A 14,624-nucleotide genomic window follows, 5' to 3' on the forward strand; every position below is an offset into this window, starting at 1 on the left:
GCCGTCCTTTTTACAAATGGCTTTACAGAGTACACCGCAAAACAGAAAACAAACAAAGGTAGGCACTCAGAACTATTTTGTAATAGTTAATTCTTTGGAGATAAAATGACAAAAGAATAATTAATAAAGAAAGCAATTCAGTACATCATAATGATTAAAAGACTATTTAGTCACATGGACCTGGGTTTAAATTCTACTTTTGGTTATCAAGTTGCTTTGCAAGTTTCTTTTACCTTCAGACATTTCTTTTGCAAAATAAGGGTAACAGTAGCACCTACTCAATAGAATTACCTTAGGATTAATAAGATAGCACACATAAAGCATTGAGCACAGAGCCAACCCCATAGAACATACAAAGTTTGATGGGATACAGAATATTTTGACTGCAAAACTAAATTGTACCTTTAAGCTCTCTAACTATCTCTGGCAGTGGATGGAATAGTGCAAGAAGTATGGCCCTGATGGGCACCTGTTTGGCACAGTCGGTTGAGCATCCAACTCTCGATTTTAGCTTATGTCATTATCTCAGGGTTGTGGGATCAAGCCCCATGTCAGGCTCACACTCAGCATGGACTCTGCTTGTCCTTCTCCCTTTGCCCCTCCTCCCCACACCCTCTCTCTCCTATCTCAAATAAATAAATAAAATCTTAAAAAAAAAAAAAAGAAGAAGAAGTATGGCACTGAGTCAAGTTCAGATCCTAGGTCATACATTAACTACAGAACAAGACCTTGGGGGTGGTCAGTAAATATTACTAAGTCTCAGTGTCATTTATAAAAAGGGAAAATGCCTATATCAGAAGGTGTTGAGGTAAGTTTCAAAATAATATATTCTACACATTCTAAAATATAGGATCTAGAATATAAACGTACATTCTAGAATTATATAATGTTACCAAAATAACAAGATTTTACTGGTACAGGACTGCAGTGGGACTGGGCAGTCAGAGGCCTCCAAACTCACCCTGAAACCATCACAAGAATTCTGGTTGTGGGATGAAGCATGATTTTTCTGGGCATCACTTTCTCCACTGTTAGAATGAGGTGATTAAATAATCATTAGGTCTTTTTCAAGCTCTACCATCCAATGGCAGTGTACGTTCAACCCCATGGTCAATTCTAACTCTCCCAAGAAAGGAGAAAGGGGCTCTGGCACCAAAGGACCCCACAAGAAAAGCCTCTCTGGGCTCAGACCTAGTAGGCAGCAACATGGCTCAGTGCACCAAGAAGATTGGAGTCATAGGTAAATACAGAACCCATTATGGTGCTTCCCTCAGGAAAATGGCAAAGAGGAATGAAATAAGCCAGCAAGCCAAATACACTTGCTCCTTCTGTGGCAAAACCAAGACAAAAAGAGGAGCTGTGGGGATCTGGCTCTCTGGCTCCTGCATGGAAACCATTGCTGGTGGCCCCTGGACCCGCAACACCACTTCTGCCCTCACAGTAAACTCTGCTATCAGAGTACTGAAGAAGTTGAAAGACCAGTAGAAGCTCCACCATTTGAAACACTGCTAGCCTATAAGAAATGGGTTAATTTATGTAACAAAAAAGAAAAGAAAAAAGAAAAACTAGCCTCTCTTTACCACGGGTAGGAAAATGCCCAGCCAACTCCTGATTCCCATGAGTTTATGAACTATGGGGCATTCAACCAGATGTTGCCATTGGACCTTCAATGACAGCAATTTTCTTCTCCACCTTTGAGCTACAAGGGAGACAGATGATAGAGTCTGTTTAGCTGGTGAGAGTTTTCTTCTATTCAGGTCTCTGGCTGGAAGAGTCTATTTCATTCCCAGTGTAACCCTTCTTACTTCCTCCCACAATTGATTGATTGCAAAATTATTAATTGTGCCACAAATTTTCAGTCATCAATGACTTATTAAAATTTAACAAATTATATTATTCAACCTTTGAAAAAGAAAGAAATCTTGTCACATGCTAGAACATGGTTTATAATCTTAAGGACATTATGCTAAGTGATGTAAGCCAGTCACAGGAAGATAAATGCTGTACAATTCCACTTATAGGAGGTATCTAGAGTAGTCAAGTCCATAGAGACAGAAAGTAAAATGGTTGATACCAGAACCTGGGGGGAGGGGATATGGGAGTTAGTGTTTAATGGGCACAGAGTTCAGTTTTAAAAAGGAAAGGTTCTGGAGTCTGATTACACAACAATAGGAGTGTACTTACACTACTGAATTGTATATTTAAAAATGATCAATATAAACTGTATGTTATGTGTTTTTCATCACAATGATTTTTTTAGTTATGGATTACCACCATTTCTTTCTCTTCCCTTTGTTCCCTGATGGGTCTTGGGCTTTTTGGAATCCTGAACATACAAATGTTCATATTTATGTCTCCTCTTTTGAAACAATGTGGCTGCTACAGTATCAAATGAATGCCCTTGTTCATGGCTTCTAGCCAAAGCTCTACCACATATCTGGCTAACTAAATGTTCATTTTGTTGAACAGGCTAGCCTACTATCAAACACGTATCTCTGGGGGTAACCTACATATCAGTCATTCACATAATAGATAGAAGCCTTCAATCACTGGGATGTCTTTCTAACTAAGATAAACACAAGGAACGGATTTTTGAATGGGAGGCGAGGGCAAAGGAGAAGAGTGATTTCAGAACTTGTCGTTTTGGAGGAAGAAAGACCTAGAATGGGCATCAGCATCAGGATGGGGTAAGAGTGGCCTTGAATAGCAAGAAGGCAGCATGGTCACTGGGCACCAGGGGCTGTGAGTTATCAGCTTGGAGAGAGGATGAGGGGAGACACAATGGCAGGGAATATCAAAAAACATTTTACAGATCTGGGAATTTTATCAAGTTCAGTGGAACTCCTATAGAGTTTACTCACTGGCACCCGCCCTGCAGATATGGAGAATCACTCCCCAGCCACATAGGTTTGCTGTGGGAAGAAGAGCCTGTGAACTTTGGAAGAGAGGCTCATGATCCCGCATTCCTGGTTAAACTGTGTCTGAGGGAGAATAAAGGGAATTCTTAAGAGGAAGGGAGGAGGCTGAGGGACCTCTGGGCACCAGAAAGGGGTAATTGGGACAATAGTACGGCCTTTCTGCTCTCTTCCAAGAGGCTCAGAGTCCTTCACAGATGGTAACCAACCTAACCTCACTGTAGCTCAAAGAGGAACTTGCCAAGGACACAAAGGAAAAGAGTAAAGAGGTAGCTTTCCTCAGTCATATTCACTACACTGGCTTTTCCCTTCACCAAAACCTAATATCCCAGCCGGAGCCACACCCATTTTTTCTGATGATTACCTGCTAAGCACCTGTAAATGCAAATGTAGACACCAGTGTCCCACAAGCTGCATGGTATATGGGTTGAGGAAGCCTGTTCCCTCCTTTCCCAAAGCCTTGCTAGAGAACAGCAGACCCCCCTACAACAGGTGGACAAAGCCACTTCTGACCAACCTATATTCATTAACAATACCTATAAATACAGATTCAGGGGAGGACATAGGTGCAAATCAGGGACCCCAGGGCCCACTCACTCTAGTTCTCCTCCTGTTTCTGTCCCAAGGCTTCAGAAAGGAATGCACTGAGAGATTGGCAGTCATGTTTCTCATTAGCAGAAAATTAAGTGATGGTTACTCAAGTCAATCAAAATGGTGGGCCCAACTTTGGTGTGCCTTTGAAAATCACTTTTGTTACACACACATACCCCAAATACCTCTTCTCTCTTGTATAGACGAAATATTCAACCACTGTAAGTACTGATCCCAGTAAGTGCTCTTAGTCATGAATGAAACCAATCCCCCAGGATTGGTTCCCTTATGTGATAAGGCAAGATTGAATGAAAATTCACTGAAGGCTGCAGAAAAACCAAGCAGAATCATCCTCTGTTGCTAATAATTGGGCAACTAAAGCAAATGTGAATTTGCAGAGGCTAAAAGTAGCTGGGGTTCCGATTGTGTATTTCCTCTTCAAATCTCCCCCTCCATACACTTTAGGTTTATAATTTCAAATGTCTATTAAAATCAGGGAGTGTTCATACAAGAAGCTGATGATCAAACATCTAAGCTTCCAGATGGACAGGAAAAGAGATGTATTATTCAACCTAATGAAACTCTTCCTTTGAAACCCGAGTTTTAATTCACTGCGATTATTATACGGGTGGCCATTCTCAAACTCTGTCCCCTAATCTGCCATTTTAAAAATAATCCCTTCCTTATCTCAAAGAATTTTTCCGTTCCCTTTAAGAAATTAGGATTACCAGCACAATTTGTTAAAGATGAGGATACTCGCACAACCATGACGTTATATGATCATGGTTTGGCCCTCATCCAATGTGTTCACGTGGGAAAGTATTTCACACTCCCTCACATTTCAATATTAGTTACATTTTTTAAAACTTTTGCTTCAATTGTCTGATCACTTGAATTCAGGTGAGTTTTCTGGATTAAGTTCTTTGGGCTGACTCATAGTGAAATACAGGTATCAGGTACCCCCTATATGGAATAAATCAGAGGACAGAGCTGGGAGAGGAGGAATCAACTAAGTAATTAATTGTCCCACCCTTTGAAAATGACAGTAAATGGTTTATCTTTCCTAGAATTTGTGCAATAGAAGTCAAAAGCTGTGCCAAAACTATGCCGTGTCAGGAAACAGTAACGTGTTCTGGCCATTATAACCAACTCTTTAATTGTCTTCCATGCATTCACTGTAAGCTAACAGCCTGAATACTAAATAAATGCTGGTGGAATCAGGGAATATGTATAGACCACTCCCAACTACTCTGAAAGCCCCTTCAGAATAAATCACCTTGAACTTTTTATAGCTAACCTTCTCCCTGCCCCACAAGGCAAGGCACACAATGGGTATTCAATAATCAATCATTGACTGATTTCTCCTCTTCACCAGTAGGCATGGTAGAGAAACAGCAAACAAGTGTTAAAACATTTCACAGTGTAATCTATCGGTGGAGAAATTAAGGATGTGGGGGAAAATGCACAAGTATGAAGGTCACCCTGATAAAGAAAAAAAAAAAATAAAAATGTGTGAGGAGACCACGGCACTTAAAATGCACACTGCACACCATAGCCAGAGATAACGGATATTTTCTAAATTCAGGGTTCGCAAATTGGTCTTCTTTGTTTCTCCATTAACACGGTACAGGGGGTCTAGTCCATCTTTGACCATCTATTCAAAATGAAAGGGATTTTCCCCTTTTCTTTTCTTTTCACCCTTTGAACATAATCCACTAAGTCTCCATTCCCAAACCACCTCCCAAATAGCGGCGAGGGGGAGCACTCTGGGAAGCCCTTGCTGAGAGACTTAGCGGAACTTTGTTCTCCACATGGGCTATTTGGAGCGTCTCGGGTTCCTTGGGTGACTCCACAGCCTGCCTCGTTTCACGCGGCGAACAGGAGTAGGGCGAGGAGAGCCTCCCAGGCGGTCCGCGGAGGCGCTGACCATGGTCCTGGCCTCGGAGCTCCGGACGCGAGCGCCGAGGGCGCCTGAGGGGGTATCGTGGGAGAGGGCGCAGGGCGCGGCGGGGAGCGGCTGTCGAAGCCCCCGCCCCTCCCGAACCCGCGGAGCCTTCGGGCCTGCACGCTAACCCTTCACTGCACGCTCCGAGATGCATCAAAAAAGGGTGGGGCACCCAGCCACAACTGCAATCGGAAGCCGCCCGGAAGGATTTAAGAAGAATGGAATCGGTTCAACCCTCCCCCACACCACCATACGACCCCCAACCGGGCATCGGGATCGGTTCATCCTTTACTCCCACCCCCCACCTACCAGGCCCAGGGAGGAGCGGGCAGCCTTTGTGGGCGCACAGCCGCCCACCGCCGCGCCCGAGCCTCTCTGCACCCTGTACGTAGAAGGGGCAAGTAGGGCGGGGTGCATGTATAGATTTGAGGATGCAATATTCAAGTGAGTCAGGACTATGGGCACGCTGGGATCCTCGGTTCTCCACCGAGCTGGAAGGAAGCCTAGGGAGGAGAGACCCCACGTCTGGTACTGCGTCTCGAACACCCCCTCCCCGCCCCCATACCAACCTGGTCGTAGATGTTCTGCAAGGCTTCCTTGCCCGAGGCCCGTCGGATCTCCACCTTCCGGCTCGATTCAACAGATGGCTCCCCGCCGGCGCGCCGGCCCTGCCGGGAGTACGGCGGTTGCGGGTCGGGGCCCAAGTGGGCGACGTCCCGCTGCTGAGCCACCACCTGCCCCGAGCCCCGGCCCACAGACAACGAGTCGAAGTCGATGGTCTTGTTCTCGGAGGACCCTTCCACCGGGCAGAACATGCCACAGAATTTCTGCCGGGGCTTGGGGCTGCCTGAGCCCAGGTTTTTAAAAAAGGCAGGGACTTCTTCGTCCTCTGCCGGCTTCCCGGATTGCTTCCTCTCAGCCATGGCGCGGGAGCTCGGGGAGGGTCCTCTCCGTCCGTCCGTCTGCCGGTCGCTAAATCGGTCTCTCTGTGAACAAACCCCCTGGCTGCCGCGAGGCTGCCGCTCTCTGCCTACCGCAAGGTGTACAGAAAGGAAGGAGGGCTGGCGAGCGAGCGACCCACCCCTCCCGGTCCCTCCCTCTGACCCCGCTTTCTCCCCTCCCTGCCCACGCCCCCCGCAGCCGCGCCAGCTCCTGCGAGCAGCAAAGTTGGGTCTGGGAGGGCTGCCGCTGCGGCAGCGGGAGCAGAGAGGCGACCAGTTCCAGGCAGCGGCAGGAGGAGGGAGGCGCGGGCGGGGCGGGGGCGGGGCCTGGAGCAGGGAAGGGGAGCGGAGCGCAGCGGAGGGAGGGGAGGGGCGGGCCTCCAAGAGTCCCGCGCTCCGGAAGTGAAGCCGCCAGACCATCAGCTAATGGATGCGGAGCGCAGGGCCTGCTGACCGCTTTCCACGCCAGGGTAAGTATGGGGCAGGGTACGCAGGGGCGAAGACCCGAGGGCGCAGCCCGTGATCTCTGCGCCCCTCTCCCCCTCCTGCCTGGCCCAGCAGTCTCTCCCCCCACCGCATTGCAGCGGTGGGCCAGGGGCAAGGGTCCAGCAGAGATAGGGCTTCTTCCCCTTTACCCAGGGTGTAAGCTGATGGATGGGGAAAAGGGGACGAACCGACTGACGCCTGGACACCCGGGGAGGGAGGAAGGGGCAGCACTGACGGTGGGGAAGGGATGGCGCAGACTGTATGAAGAGGTTGGTGCCTTACGATGTACAGGATACGAAACCTGGTTACCCGCGGGCCTTGGTGGGCCCTGCAGTGATTGAAACGAATCACTCACCGCACCCACAGTGGTGGGGGGCGCCTAGCCTGGCGGGGAGAAATACAGAAGGGCTTCGCAAACGCGGCGGGCGGTGTGTGTGTGTGTGTGTGTGTGTGTGTGTGTGTATAAAGACAGGTCTGCGCGCCGTGGGAGTTTAGCAAAAAGTGCAGTCTGCAAATTCTGGCACCGAACGGCAAGTAGTAGTAAGAGTGGGATGAGATCTGTTCTATTGCCCAAAGGCGTCAAGTACAGTAACTGCGCCACTGCATCAAGAAGGACCCAGAAGACTGTCTTGATTTGGTATCTTCTGCCCCTCCTTCCTTGCCAAAAAAGAGGGTAAGACGCAGATTGAAGCCCACTCCCCAAGTCCCCAGCCCTCGGCGCCCAGAGTGCCCCGCCTCGATCCCCCGCCCGCGTTGCGCACTGCGCCAGAGCCGCGGGGTTTCCCAGGTTGCCAGACGCCAAGTGCCTGGGATGTAAAGTGCGTGCGTGCGAGTCCAGTGGTGGGGTAGGAGATGGGTTGCAGTCTGTGATGGTGCCTTGAATTGTGTGAGGCCACGCGGAGGAAAGGTGTGTGGACTTGGGTGCACGTGCAGCTAAACCAGCCACAGCTACTGGGTTGGTGGGCATATAAAGGACATTTTGATTTGTTCCAGTAACGCGGTTTCTGAGAATCCTTCATTGCTTTTTCCGGTCCCCACGTCTTTTCCATGTATCAATCCCTGCCTCTGGTCGATTACAGCCCGGCCCCTCTTTCCATAGTGGCAGAATCCTGCAGGAAAGATGCCCATCTTTTGACTGCTGGAGAGGGAGATCTGGGCATGCTCAGTAACCAGGGTGGGTTTGGGTTAGGAGAAGCTGTATACCGCAAGACCGTCACGCAGTGTAGTGCGACCAAGGATCCATTCCCATTGTCAGCCCTTGCGCCTGGAAGGATAAGTTCAGATACCTCCCTGCCCCACCCCTCATGGTGAGGGACAGTTTGGAGAATGGAGTTAAATCTGGAGAACAACCAGTGACAGTTTGAAGACTAGCCCACCATTACAGGTGGGAAGGAGGACCCGGCTGAGAACAGGAGACTGCAAGAGGGGAAAAATATTTGTGTGGAGGGGCCCAAGAGAAATAGAGGCAGACATTTGGACTTTGCACCCGATGTGCTTCGGATTTGAATAAAGTGCTTCCACAGAAATTACATCATTTCCTACCCAGAGCAAGCCCATGTGAGGAGTGCTTTTATCATCACCTATTTCCAGAGCAGGAAACAGATTCAGAGAGAGTGAGGCACTTTGGCCAAGGTCACTATCTAGCTAAATGATCCAACAATCACAGGTGAATATCTGATTCCTTTTCCAATGTATCCCATCTTTATGTGAGAAAATACAAGATTTTTACTTTTTTTTTTTTTTTTTTCATGTCCAAATATTTCCATTACAGGTAGAGATCATCTTTGGAAAAAGCCGCTGGCCAAAGGTAGCTTAACCTCAACATGGCCTTTATTATGTAGACCTTGGAGATGTTTCTTCCTGGGCAGTCGATACCTTTATACAGTTCCTATTTCCTCTAAATATTATGAGGAGAGAAAGGTTAACCCTCATATCTTAGAAGGGAAAGTATGGCACGGAGAAACTCAGATCCTTGGGGCTGCTGGCTGGGGGTTCAGATCCAGCATTTTGCCCTCCTGGCCCTCTGGCACATGCCATGCCTTCAGCACCTTCCAGAAGGACTCAGAAAATGTGCCTGTGGCGGGAACAGCTGCCACCATAGTTGTGGGCTGACATCTGTGGCATACGGACCCCATTTGGACTGATGGGGATGTTTCAGGCCTACAGAAGGATATTCGTAGCCCCATAACACACAGCACATGGCAGTAAGTGGGAGAGGGTAGGAACTCTTCCCTCCTATATCCCCTGGTCTCCACTACTCTCCACACATGTGCTTCCTGTTTTTCTTTTTCCTCCAATGACCCGTTCACACTTACATGTTATGAAGCATTTTTAACATTTATAGCAAAAGAAACACCTAGTTGTGCATTTGCAAAGTCTGCCCACACATAACAAAAGAGAATTCATAATTCCAAGTTTAACATATTTGGTTCTGAGATTTTTTTTTTTTAATTGTTAAACCTAGGGACACCTGGGTGGCTCAGTTGCTCAAGCCTCTGCCTTTGGCTCAGATTGTGATTCCAGGGTTCTGAGATGGAACCCCGCTTTGGGCTCCTTGCTCAGTGGGGGTTCTGCTTCTCCCTCTCCCTCTGCTCCTGCTTCTTCTCTCTTTCTCACTTGTTCTTTCTCTCTTTCAAATAAATAAATTAAATCTTTTAAAAAATGGTTAATCTATATTAAATCATTACGCCTATAGTATAGTATGGTATGGTATATAAGTTAAATTATTATACCTATATTAAGTTGGTTTTAAATGTTTGAGTGATTAATTGGGTTTTTTAGTCAAAGAAATGGGGCAACTCCATATTGTTTAGTAGACTTAATTATATTGTAAAGGATTGTCATTTTTAAAATAAGTTCATTAACAGTCATCACTGGATATCATCAAGCCATAAATATATATTGTTGTTATTTATGTGTAACAGGGCAGCTTGGCTTGGCTGGAGCTAAGAAGGACCCAGACACACCATTGTGTGGAGATGGGTGACACCTTCCTTTTCTAGAAGCTACTAAATAAGCTCGTGACTCTCATGAACAACTGGAACACATACACAGGTATCTAGCCATATCTAATTTCATTCTTCACATGGGGGAAAATCTCGAGTCCTGTCTTCAATCGTGGCTCAGACACTAATTGGCATGCCTGATGAGCAAATGATGGGGAAGCCAGATTGCAGGAGGGTCCCCCAAGAGAAAAAATAGAAAGTCACTCTAAGCAAAGAAGAGGTCTGACAGAGTGGGGCAGATGCAAATCCAAAATGATAGGGAGCCCCTGGTCTACCCCCACTTGAATCCCAAACCAAAGCACAGTGCTCCCCCAGGGAGGAGAGAGCTATGTGGTAAAACTGACCATTGTTTTACTAGGAGTCCAAGCCACCTTGCTGGGACACTTCTCTTCGAGATCACTGGGCGCCCGAGTGGAGGCCTTTCCCAGTGGCTAGCGAGAGCAGCTCTTGCAGGTGGCTGGGGCGTTGGAGAAGGGTCAACACCACCACGTGGCTGCTAGCGTCTGGGAGAGAGCCACAGCAGCCCCTGGACAGCAGAGCCACAGGGAGTGGCGCAGGCATTACCGAGATACCCAACCAGGCATCTTGGCTCAGGTCTAGAGACAGAACTGGCAGTGAACTGGCAGTGCTGTGTTCTTACCACTACACGGTAAGAGTAAGGGTTATTGGTCCCCAAGACTTGGGGACTACTGGGGGAGTGGCCTAGGACCCATTCACGGGGGAAGTAGAAGTTCAGGAGCTCACCCAGGATATTCGGAGTCCTACTGCAGCGTGTATCTGCACCACAAAGGAGTTGGTAGCCGTAGAGTTAGAGCAAGCGAATACTGGGACCATGGCACTGGCCCTGTTGGAGGACTGGTGTAGGATCATGAGTGTGGATGAACAGAAGTCCCTGATGGTTATGGGGATACCAGTGGACTGTAATGAGACTGAGATTCAGGAGGTCCTCCAGGAGACTTTGAAGTCTCTGGGCAGGTATAGACTGCTTGGCAAAATATTCAGGAAGCAGGAGAATGCCAATGCTGTCTTACTAGAGCTTATGGAAGATACTGACGTCTCGGTGATCCCCAGTGAGGTTCAGGGAAAGGGGGGGATCTGGAAAGTAGTCTTCAAGACCCCTAACCAGGACACGGAATTTCTTGAACGACTGAACCTATTTCTGGAAAAAGAGGGGCAGACAGTCTCGGGGATGTTCCGGGCCCTCGGGCATGAGGGAGTGGCTCCGGCCACCACGCCCTGCGTATCGCCAGAGTTATTGGCGCATTGGTTGGGACAGGCGATGGCACATGCCCCGCAGCCTCTGCTGCCCATGAGATACCGGAAACTGAGAGTGTTCTCAGGGAGTGCCGTGCCTGCTCCCGAGGAAGATCCCTTTGAAATCTGGTTGGAACAAGCCACTGAGATCGTCAAAGAGTGGCCGGTAGCGGAGGCGGAAAAGAAAAGGTGGTTGATGGAAAGCCTGCGCGGCCCTGCCCTGGACCTCATGCACATAGTGCAGGCAGACAACGCAGCCATCAGCGTGGAAGAGTGTTTGGAGGCGTTTAAGCAAGTGTTCGGAAGCCTGGAGAGCCGCAGGACCTCCCAGGTGAAGTACCTGAAGACCTATCAGGAGGAGGGAGAGAAGGTCTCAGCCTATGTGTTGCGGCTAGAAACCCTGCTCCGGCGAGCGGTGGAGAAAAGAGCCATCCCCAGGAATATCGCAGACCAGGTACGCCTGGAGCAGGTGATGGCGGGAGCCAACCTCAGTGAGGTCCTTTGGTGCAGGCTGAGGGAGCTGAAGGATCAGGGCCCGCCTCCCAGCTTTCTTGAGCTAATGAAGGTAATCCGGGAGGAAGAGGAGGAAGAGGCCTCTTTTGAAACCGAGAATACTGAAGAGCCCGATGAAGATCATGGTTATGGCCGCTGGGATCATGAGGCAGACGACTAAAACTGAGCTCAGCACAGGATCCACGGCCAGCGCGCCTAGGGACGTTCGCTTTATCCAGCTGAGACCCGGCTGAGTCGCTCTTTTTGTCATTGAATGTATGCAACTGAAATCGAGGCTTGGAGCCAGGTCTTAATGCTTCCCTCTCAGAAAGAAATTATCCGAGAGTTTCTTGGACCCTGCATGAATGATGAGAAGAAACACCGGATTCAATTCCAAATATGAGCTAGGAAGCCTGAAGGACTCTGAGGCACTTGTCTCCCAAAACAGACCAAAGTTTACCCCAACGTAAAAAAAAGAAACGATGTGAGGAAAAAAATATCTTTTGTAATTTATTTAAAAATAGAAGCTCTTGGACTTGTCAGGTGATTTTCCTTCTCAAATCAGCACCTTCTTCCTGAGTGCCTAGCAGTGTGAGGCGCTGGTCAAGGAGGTCAGGATCCTAAATATAAGGGAATGGGTGGTGCTTTCAGGGAGCTTACCACCTCCTTGAGGATGTGGCCTCGGTGGCGGTGTGGGAGAAGCTAAATAACCATGTGTAAATAAGTCACCACACCAGTAGACGCACCATTGCCAAATGAATACAACCCCCCTCCCCTATGAGGTTTCTTTTCTTTACTTGGGATGCACTCCTCCACTTCTCCGCTAGATGGCAGAGGGACAGTTCCAGGCACTGTGTTAGGTCCCGAAGGCACAGATGACTCAGCCTAATCTTTGCTTGCAAGAGATCTGCAGTGCCAGACACCTTTGAGAAAGAGTGGACATTATGGGAAAACATGCTAGAGAGGGAGGATTGGATTTAGTGAGCTGACCGTTCTGGTAAGAGAAGATTTTTATTGGCAACAAAGGGGATGGAGGAGAGGAAAGAAGCTCATTTATTGAGGGTCTGTTATGTCCCAGGTGTTTCACATGTATCTATTGTATTTATTGTACACAGCAATCCCAGTACGCTACCGTTTTGCCTTTTTTGAAAGAGAAGACGAAGCTCAGATGAGTTAAGTGGTCTCCTCAGTATCGAAATAATAACAAGTGGTTATTAAGAGCTGAGATAGAAGTCTGGAACTTTCTGTCTCTTGGTAATCCTCTGGCCACTACCATTGTGATTTTCAAGTTGTGCTCCATAGTTCTGCAGAGATTTTTCAGGAGTTCCATCTTTAAAATGTATTTTGAAGTCTTCACATCTCTACTGAAAAACAGGTAGATTCCAGCTGTGTTGATATACAAATGTCCTCACACTGGCATTCACCCACAGGCTCCCTGATGTTTCCAGAGGGACCTCGTGCAGACCTTGGAAGTAATATTCTGTTGTGATATCTAAGCGCATATCTGGACTTCTCTCAATTGCTCAAAGATTAAAGAAGTTATGGCACCTCACAGGTGTTTAAATCATATCCATGCATGCCCTGTGATGCAATGTGTGCTTGGAGAGCACAAATAAGCACCATTCAGTTAAATGCTAGTTGATAGATAGCATCATGGTAGCTTTTTTAATACAAAAATCACTTTCCTTAACAAGAAAATGGGAACATAATGGAATAGGGTTGTTGTTAGGCTCCAATGATGTAATGCCTTTGAATCACTTAGCATAATGTCTGGAACATAGAAAGCCTTCAATAAGGCTTAAGACTCCTGATTTTCATGATACTTATTGTATGTTTAACGCATGCTGTCTTTATTGTTCTAACAGTACTGCGGTAACAAGTAAATATGTAATCTGTCAGTCAAGTTGTGACCACACTGCATTGGAAACCATTTTAACTCCCCTGGTACATTTGAGTGCTTGTTGTCTGTTATCTTTGTGATAAGTATGCCAGCAGCTGTTGATTCTTGTTAGTATTTGACTTGGAAACAATAAATTATTCTTTCTGATGGTGGATAATTTTAATGGAAGAATATCCTGAGATCATAAGAGAAGCATTTTTTTTAAAAGGTACCATTTGTGATAATTTCTAAGTTACAGTTTTTCAATACTGTTCAACCAAATACACCCTGATTTCAGGTTTTTTGTATTCATGAAAATGGCCTCATTGTGTTCAGTTATCGACCGTATACAAAGTCATGTTGTAAACATGAAGTTATAAAATAAATGTATGCTAATAAAATTCTGAGGTTTTTTGTTTCATGTATTGTGATTCTGTGTTAACTGTTGCTTGAAGAAGGGGTTAGAAAATCAAACCAAAGCCAAAAGATCTTGAACTCTTCTAGATAGGAAAACCTGAGAGCCACGTGCTGGAATAAGGGTACTTGAGCTTTGTCTCCTGGGATGAAAGAGGGTGCAGTTTACCCATCATCAACTTCCCTTTTAAATTCCATAGAAACAACAGATGGAGGCCTGTTCCCTCAGAGACCTCAAACTCATTTTCTTGGTCAAGTTCTGTACAGATAAATTCTCCATATCTATTCTGCCAAGAGTGAAATGACCTAGAGATAAAACATTTCATCTTTTGGATGAAGTTGTTTTCTTTTTACCTTGCAGACGTGTAGAAGGAAAATTCCTCTTGCCATAGGCCTTCTAGAAATTTTTTTCTCTTCCTCTTTTCTGCAGTGCAGTGAGGGAGGATTCATCCCTGGGCTATACACAGTGCAGAGCAGCATATTACAAGATGAGTGTCCCGAGGAATGCCCAACACCATCTCCCAATCATTTGAGCAAAAAACCTCATAAAAAATTGGCTGCACTCTGTACTCACTATGTCTCCAGTCCTGACTCTTGGACATTGAGACCTCCAAGATTACTTAGCACACTGCCGAAGACAACTTTTCACCATGGCCATCAGCTTTTTCAGGCCTTAGGGTCATCTGACATTTCCACTGCACC

General features: G+C 47.0%; 3 protein-coding genes across 5 annotated transcripts in view; 2 read left to right on the forward strand and 1 right to left on the reverse strand.

The window, feature by feature from the left end:
* Nucleotides 1-6,465, reverse strand: part of DPYSL2 (dihydropyrimidinase like 2) — a 124,761-nt gene extending 118,296 nt beyond the window's left edge. Inside the window, exon 1 of the mRNA XM_032332371.1 lies at nucleotides 6,021-6,465. Within this exon, the coding sequence (XP_032188262.1) occupies nucleotides 6,021-6,374 (354 nt within the window). The 5' untranslated portion in view covers nucleotides 6,375-6,465. The remainder of the gene's footprint in view (nucleotides 1-6,020) is intronic.
* Nucleotides 923-1,877, forward strand: LOC116584290 (60S ribosomal protein L37a-like). Its single transcript, XM_032332375.1, has one exon. It carries the CDS (start codon nucleotides 1,207-1,209, stop codon nucleotides 1,483-1,485), a length of 279 nt encoding a protein of 92 aa, XP_032188266.1. The 5' UTR covers nucleotides 923-1,206; the 3' UTR covers nucleotides 1,486-1,877.
* Nucleotides 6,466-6,617: 152 nt separating the features above from the next.
* PNMA2 (PNMA family member 2) lies at nucleotides 6,618-13,908 on the forward strand. Of its 3 annotated transcripts, XM_032332374.1 has the most exons (4): nucleotides 6,618-6,862; nucleotides 8,650-8,685; nucleotides 9,803-9,932; nucleotides 10,242-12,117. In XM_032332374.1, exon 4 carries the CDS (start codon nucleotides 10,716-10,718, stop codon nucleotides 11,808-11,810), a length of 1,095 nt encoding a protein of 364 aa, XP_032188265.1. In that variant the 5' UTR covers nucleotides 6,618-6,862; nucleotides 8,650-8,685; nucleotides 9,803-9,932; nucleotides 10,242-10,715; the 3' UTR covers nucleotides 11,811-12,117. The 3 variants fall into 3 exon arrangements, 2 of the variants coding, with proteins under 2 accessions (XP_032188265.1, XP_032188264.1); XM_032332373.1 differs by lacking the exon at nucleotides 8,650-8,685 and having other exon boundaries at nucleotides 6,619-6,862; XR_004283143.1 differs by lacking the exons at nucleotides 8,650-8,685; nucleotides 10,242-12,117 and adding an exon at nucleotides 13,060-13,908 and having other exon boundaries at nucleotides 6,622-6,862.
* Nucleotides 13,909-14,624: the final 716 nt, after the last annotated feature.

This window comes from Mustela erminea, chromosome 2 (genome assembly GCF_009829155.1).
Source record: "Mustela erminea isolate mMusErm1 chromosome 2, mMusErm1.Pri, whole genome shotgun sequence".
Taxonomy (NCBI): Eukaryota; Metazoa; Chordata; class Mammalia; order Carnivora; family Mustelidae; genus Mustela; species Mustela erminea.